The sequence below is a fragment of the Equus przewalskii genome, chromosome 28, assembly GCF_037783145.1.
Source record: "Equus przewalskii isolate Varuska chromosome 28, EquPr2, whole genome shotgun sequence".
NCBI lineage: Eukaryota > Metazoa > Chordata > Mammalia > Perissodactyla > Equidae > Equus > Equus przewalskii.
In genome coordinates, this window is record NC_091858.1 from 2,610,955 (window position 1) to 2,618,532 (window position 7,578).

General features: G+C 48.2%; 1 protein-coding gene across 36 annotated transcripts in view; it reads left to right on the forward strand.

Moving 5' to 3' along the window:
- The window catches only part of SLC20A2 (solute carrier family 20 member 2), a 106,460-nt gene extending 103,306 nt beyond the window's left edge, over window positions 1–3,154 (forward strand). For all 36 annotated transcript variants that reach the window (XM_070598714.1, XM_070598715.1, XM_070598728.1 and 33 more), the window contains one exon: window positions 1,643–3,154. In XM_070598714.1, coding sequence (XP_070454815.1) covers window positions 1,643–1,807 — 165 coding nt within the window. In that variant the 3' untranslated portion in view covers window positions 1,808–3,154. The remainder of the gene's footprint in view (window positions 1–1,642) is intronic.
- The last annotated feature ends 4,424 nt before the right edge of the window (window positions 3,155–7,578 follow it).

The window sequence follows — 7,578 nt, forward strand, 5'->3', positions numbered from 1 at the left end:
GTACCCTATTATTTACAAATAAAGGTGTATTTATAAAAATACTAGAAAGGAATATATAAATATGACAAAAGTGGGGTTCTGGGTAATTGTTCAACCCTCCTATTATAGAAACTTGCTATAATATTATTATTATTACTTTTATCCTTTTTTTAAAAAAGTGTTTTAAGAAAGGAAGAGGGCGTGGATAAATATTGAAACTTGAGCGCATTCTCCCTAAGGAATCCAGGGCACGTGAGAGCGCACTGCTGAGGGACGTGCTCTGGAGGGACAGTGAGTAACAGGGAGAATTTAATCCCAGGAGCTAGTGTTTGTGGATTTGACCGTATCTGGACCAGCAGAACGTAGCTAATCCTTATGCGTGGGAATAGCTCCATTGTCTGGCACGGTCTAGGATTGGCTCAGCAGTTCAGCTTCATCCAGTAGACTGGTTATAGCCAAGAGTTCGCATACAATCATCGTGTGGATGACCCCTCCTGTGGGTTGTCAGTTGCTGTCCTGGAGCTGTCCGGAGTTGCTGGTTAATCATGGCTTGGGGTGACAAAATGTCAGGTTAACTGCCTTTAAATATGCTGCTGTTTTTGGTGTCCCAGTTTGCTTCCATAAACAATTTGCAGTGTTGGGTTTTATGTTTTCTGTGATTAGACCCCGCTTGCTATTTGAACCTGCATGGCCACTGCTGATTCTGCAGTATCTGAGGGTCGTCGGTAGAGACAAAGCCTGCTTTATGGAGATCTTCAAGATCCCCCCCAGGTGGCCAAGGGCACCCCGTTGAACTCTCTGAGCTTCCCCATAGCCTGAGTGAGGCATGCGGGTTACAGGCATTGTACTTTCTTATGAGTTTCATTTTTAGAATACTTAACATTGTGTCTTTTTTCCTTTTTCAAACTTTCAACAAACCATAATATGTGCTGTGTTTAGAAAAATATTTAAATCAGTATTAATATTCTGATTTTCAAGTATCTCTGTCATTTTTTGAGGCATATGACAGTTTAGATCCAATAATATTTATGCTTCATTTATTTTTTTAATGAGCTAAAGTACAAGGACTGCAAGGCAGTTTGAGATGGTGGAGACCAGTTTCACAGGAAGAGGCCTGGGTTCTAGTCCTCGATCCGCCGTAATTTACAGTGTCTCCCCGTGCCCCAGCCCTCCGGGGGTCTGGCTTGTCCTCTGTAAAACGAGCGACGACATGGATTGGATATTCTCAAAGGTCTTCTCCAGCTCCAACATTTCATAATGCTGTTATTCTAGAAGGATACATTCCTGCCATTTCATGATGTAATCAAGCAGGTTCACTATTGTAGTGAGCAGCATCCTACACGGGGGAATGTGTAGAACAAGGGCGTTCGTAGTTAGTTTATAAGGTGCGAGAAAACCATTTAATTGGTTAAAGTTCCACGCAGATGAACAGAATATAGGAGGAAAAGCGCATCAGAAATGTATACTGCATAGAATAATCCTAAAATAACTATACCTAAAATATAAAGTATTTTTAAAACTTTTAGCAAATTTAGGGAAAGGAATTGGTAATTTTATGTAGTTTATTTCTAAGATGGGCAGTTTGCGTTGGTTGAATGTACCCCGGTGTCTCCTGTTTAAATTTGTGGGCCTCCATTTTCACATTCTGTCTGTGCTCCTCCAGGTGGGCTCCGTGGTGGCCGTGGGCTGGATCCGCTCCCGGAAGGCTGTGGACTGGCGCCTCTTCCGGAACATCTTTGTGGCCTGGTTTGTAACTGTCCCGGTGGCTGGGTTGTTCAGTGCTGCTATCATGGCTCTCCTCATGTACGGGATCCTTCCATATGTGTGATTTGTCGTCTTCCAGCCAGTAAACAGGGATACTCTGCTGTGGGTATGTGTGGGAGGCGTGTGCCCACATTTCACACCCGCATGCTCGTCCTGCCCACGCACGGGCTGTCTCCCAGCCGGCTTCTCTGTGTCCCTTCCCAATGGTTCCAAACCACACTGTTCACCTAGGCTGTAGAGAGGCATCCTCCAGAACTACTTAACTACTGTACATAATAATGTGCATTAAACTGGTGTCGTGGTCATGTAACGTGGTGCGGTTACTTATATATTAAATATATATTGTATACATAGAATAGGTAGCATTATTTCAGACATACTCACAATGGGAGTGGAGAGAATTGCCTAGAACCCAATATTCAGAAATCTTTGTACATAATGATTTCAGTGGCAGATTTTAAGAACCTTTTAAAAGGAAAGTATGGATGGGAAAATGATATTTTTCCTCTTTAATATTACTGTAAGATAAGTGAGATACAGGATGGATGATACAGATTTGGGAAGGTGTATGTACGTCAGTGTGCTCTTGAGTAATACTGGAACCAGAGTTCACAAGTGCTTTCACTGGGAAATTTGTTCACATACTGTGTATTGATGTGTAATATATCATAATGGCTTCTGTAAATACTTCAAACTGTAATTTTGTAATGGTGTGCTTCTCTTATGCTTTTGTGATCAGAGACTTTTGGAAAGTACCAAAGAGGCGGGGGAATAGTTTGCCAGTATTATATTTCATATTGTCTGTCTCCCCTTCTCATTAATCGCACCCTTACCCTGGGATGTGGCGAGACCACCATGCCCTGACCTGCCCCAAAACAGTGTGGTGGTGAGGCACCAGCCCGCGCCGTGGGCATGTTGCACGGTGGCTTCTCCACCCCACTGCCCCGCCACTGCCGCCCCAGGCCAGAGCCCGGCGGCCTCGCGCGTGGCCCTTTGTGTCGTCAGAGAATGTACAGACGTGAGGACGTGTGATCGAGCACTACATTTCAAGTCCGGTGCATACTGCCGCCCCATCCTCCCCTGCAGCCTGAGGAGCGGAATTCCTGTCTCAAAGGCGAGGCGAGAGCTTTGACACTCTAGAAACTTCGGGGGGGGAGGGGGAAATATTGGGCGGTACAGTGGATTTGAGGATTTCCTTGAGGCCTTTACTAAGCTGAACGTCCCGATGCTCTGCTGTGGCCCCATGGGCCTCTTTTCTGACAGCGGGAGGGAGGGAGCACGGCTAATGCTAGAGCCTGAAACTGTGGAAATGCTGCTAAAATTTTTATATCGACAAACATTTTCTCGGTACTTCATTGTGATTTTTCATTAATCAACCATATTAAATTTATAATTAAAATGCCCCTCAAAAGTTTGCTTCTGAAGTCTTTTTCTAAATATCTATATAATGTTTTTTGTTCAGTTCCCACAAAAATAAAAGCTATATAATTTGGTTACTTTTATTTTTCACATACCTTTCTGTTCTTAGTTTACTGTTACCTGTTTGTGCAGAAAACACACAGGAGCAAGAAAAGGCAAGACTGGCCCCCACAGCCCAGCACCCAGAACCCCCGTGCTCACACACACTGACCCTTCGGTGGAGGGCTGTCTGACAAGAGCGTTTGTCCTGGACGCGGCTCCTGTGAAGGGAGGACCCCTGCTGCCTGGCCTCTGCCACGTTGCAGCGGAGGAGGGGGTCGCGTCACATGGTTGGGACTAAGGACCTAGCAGGAGAATGCACATCTTGTCTTCTTGGCTCAAGCAGCCAAAAAGCAAAAAGCAAAACACACCTGCTTGAGCTTTGGGAGCTTCTGAAGGAAGCTTCTCCAGCCTCTGAAGCTCAGTTGCCTTTCGGAACCAGGAAGGTAACAGAGGAGGAAAACAGGCCGGGTGGAAAAAGTCCTTCATCTCCACGAAGAAATTTGCCCTCTTTTTTAAGATGGCATTTTAGGCCTTTCATTTCCCTACTTTTGATAAAACCATAGATTCAAGAAGTTCAGTTTCCTCAATTTATTTATAAGAAAAATAATGGCACAACACAGTGCCCATTGGCAAGCCGTATGCTGGGAGAAGGGCTGCCATCTTGGCCCAGCACAGCCCCAGCAGCCAGGGTGGCGGTGGCAGAGACCTGGAGCAAAGTGGGACAAAGGTCACACCCACTGAGCCTTTGAGTGACTAAGCTCCAGCCCTGTCACCAGCACTGTGCAGAGAGAGGCCCGGCCCACTGCCCCTCTGCCCAGCCCCTCTGTTCCCTCGCAGGGATGGTGAGCTCAGGCAGAGGCTGGGTCACCTTGGGGGACTCTGGTGGAGGGCTCCCCAACCAGGCCACCTGAGAGTCTCTCCTGAGTTCATCAGTCTCATCCTTTAAAAATGCAAATACTCCTCAGACAAGGGTAACGCCTGCGTCCCTGGCACTTACTGTGACTTTGTCACGGGATCACTGCGTAAGAGAGCTGTGTGGTGCTGAGGAGCCCCTGCGACGGGCCTTCCCAGCGTCTGGGCGCCACCCAGAGGGGCAAAGTCTGCATGCAGCACAGGCTGGCAGAGGAGCAAGAGCGCTGGAGACAAGTTCTCTTCATTTTCTGCCTTTCCAAAAGCACTGACCTTTTGAGCAAATATGTAAACACATTCATTCGTTTTCAACAAGGCAATTTTTAAAACAAATCCTGTCTCCTCAGAATAAGTTGCACAATAAAAATTAAAAACAATTCCATCGTTCAGAAAGTAGTGCAATTTATGGCATCAATGAGCCGATTCAGTTACAAAGCGAGGCAGGAGAAAGGGCGCTGGAAGGGGAGCCAGCGCTGTGTTTGGATGCGTTACTCCCCTGTCCCTGGGGAGACCACGTCTGCCCCCTGCCTTGCAGTGCTCCTGAGGGCATGACTCCTGGGTCGGGCGGAACTGGGCTCCGAGCGCCAGCCTCCTCACGTGGGGACAGTGAGACTGTCGCAGGGAGCTGTAGGGACTCGTGCGGACTGTAGTGAATGGGCCACTTCAGGCCTGGCCCAGAAGAGAGTTTGTTCTCCTTCCCTTGCAGGTGAATGGGTATTCACTACCTCATTTTTATGGATGATTCCTGTCGGGAGGACTGCTCGGAGGAGCATTAAATTAGCTGGTGGAGAAAAGGAACGGACAATAAACCACAGTTAGCTGAATGAGACAAAACAGCTAGACTAAAAGAAACGGGAGCAGGATCCTCCGGATGCTTAGTAGGGGCGTGGAGGGGGACTGGTGAGACATGTAGAATATGGTTAAGTTCTCATACTAGGAAAACGTAGTCCTGTTCTTGGGTTAATTAATTGTCACCCCCTTAAATGTTTTTATAGCATATCATCCTTTATTATTGAAAAAACAGTGAAACAACCCTGAAGTATATTATGAAAAAAGGAAAAAGTCACCTGCATTCCATCATCCCACCACCAGCCTTTTTGGAAACACTAGTCTTTGAAGCACCTGGAGCTGACCAGACACTGGGGAAACTAAGGCACAGAATGAGGAGACGTTCAGGCAGCCAAATGGTAACAGGGCCAGAGTAGGCCCCAAGCTTCCTGACCTCAGTCTCTTCCTGTCCGGCGACTGTCAGACTGTCCACAACGGTGGTCTCCAGAGGAAGGAGCACTGTGCCACGGGCCTGGGAGGAAGGTTCAGAGAAGGAAGGTTGATAATCGGTGATTGAGAACCTGGAAACAAAGCCTGGGAAGAAAGGGCGACAAGTTGATCCTGCCTGCTTTTATAAAGAAAACGTGAGGAATTAAGTCTGATTTTAAGTAAGGAATTTCAGACTCAGCAAGGGTGATCAACTGTTCTCCATCTCCACCTGCTAGAACAAAACAGAACCTCAAACAGAACAAAAAGGATTGGGGCCTGAGTCGGATGAGGAATTTCCTTGTCTTTCCCCAAGGCTTGACAGTTAGAGGTTAAACCAAACCCTGAATGTAGGGATTCCAAACTAGGAGTCATAGGTGTTGGGGGAGGGAGCAGGGAGGTCAAAAGGAAGGAGACAGACTGATCTCCAGGGCAGAAGGCACGGAGCCCAAAGCTGGGCCATCATCTTCCGTTGGCAGCGACAACAGCGGCACCCCGTGGGCTCACATGTAATTGCAATTATGACCATCTTTCCAGAACCTTTGTAAATTGCAGCAGTGGTCACCTCACAGAATGTTAATTATATATCAAGAGTTGCTAGAAATGGCAGAAATTACCTGTGATTCTTTGATGGCCACAGGGAACCATGAGCACTTGCTGAAGGAGAACCTCAGGCCATATGCAGAAATCTCCATGCCTGGGAAGCCCAACCAAGCCCACCTGCCTGATGGCTCATTTTCACTCATTCAGCAAACATCCATTGGGTGCCTATGGTGTCAAATGCCGGCCTGGCCACTGGAGGTAGGAAGACAAAAGGATAGGCCTCCAGCAGTTCACAGGCAGGTGGGGAGGCGGGTCAGCAGAAGTGCCACACTGACAAGAGCACACCTCCACAGAGGGTAGGACCCCAGAGAATGGCCGGCAAGCGGCTTCGGGAGGTCACGGACGCTTTCACAGAAGAGGCCGAAACTCGGCTGGGACTCCCAGTGCAAAGTGGACAGTGAGAACACTGGTTCAGTTTGGGCAACAGTGAGTTTCGGATCCCTGCCGAAGGTCCAGGAAGAGGCGTCTGACAGGTAGCGTGCAAAAGGGTCTGGAGGTCAGCAGAGCCTCTGAGATGGAGACAAGGTCTGGGAGTCATTAGCGTCAGGAGGCAGCGTCCAGGAAGATGGGAGCAGTGGTGTTCAAAGGCTGAGCAGGGTGGCTGTGTGAGGACCCCCCAGGAAGATGTGCTGAAGCATATACTCCAGTCACCCCAACACCTCGAGGTCTGGATACATTTCCCAGGTGGACACCCAAGTCTCGGGGAGGAGGCAGGCATTGGCTATGGCTTAAACGCACACTTGGAAAGCTGTGCCCCATTCTTAAGGTCTCCTTCCGTGACTAGACGGCCTTTAGCATCACACTCCTGCCTCTCTCTACCCTTAGATTCCCTCTGCCAGAGGAAAGGAGTGCATCTGATTGGTACATTTGGGAAGGATGAACTGGGCATGTTGGAGTCAGTTCCTCATGTCTTCCTCTTGGGAGGGAGACTGACATCAGAGCACAAGAACTCCCCTCTCCTCCACGCCCTCCAAGCTGGACAGGAGGGAAGGCCTGCCCCGGCCCAACACTGCTGTCATTCTCACCCTAAGCAAGAGTATCAGCTAGTCTTCACAGTGGTAAAGATGAAGCTTTGGGCTCGATCCACTGACACCTTGTCCTAATTTACAATTTGTTTAACACCTAAGTGAGGAAGAACAGCGTTATCATCAGACCACCCTGACTCTGAGAAGGCCCCTGAGACTTACCACAATCTCCGAGGACAGGCAGATGTCATTGGAAAAAGCTCCTCACGCAAACATGCCAGGGTGTGGAGTTAGAGAAGGCTGAGGACAGAACCTCAACGTCACCATTTAAGTGGAGGGAAAAGGATTTGTTTCTAAAGGGAAACAGGCAGAGGGAACTGAATCAAAGAGTACACGACACATGAGCAATCAGAGGCTACAGTCTTAAAGGGAAGGATGGTCGTCACGCGTGTATACGTAGATAACACTGGAGGATGGCCCCAAAAGGCTCTGGCTCGCTCTTAGAGCTCCTCTTGTCCGAGGTTCTAGAACCTGAGGCTTGGCCAAGTTGACAGTGAGCTTCCAGGGCCAGACATAGTAACCAGATGAAACTCTGGGATATTTACTGTCCTCTGTCCTTCGAGCAGTGATGCTGAGGATGATG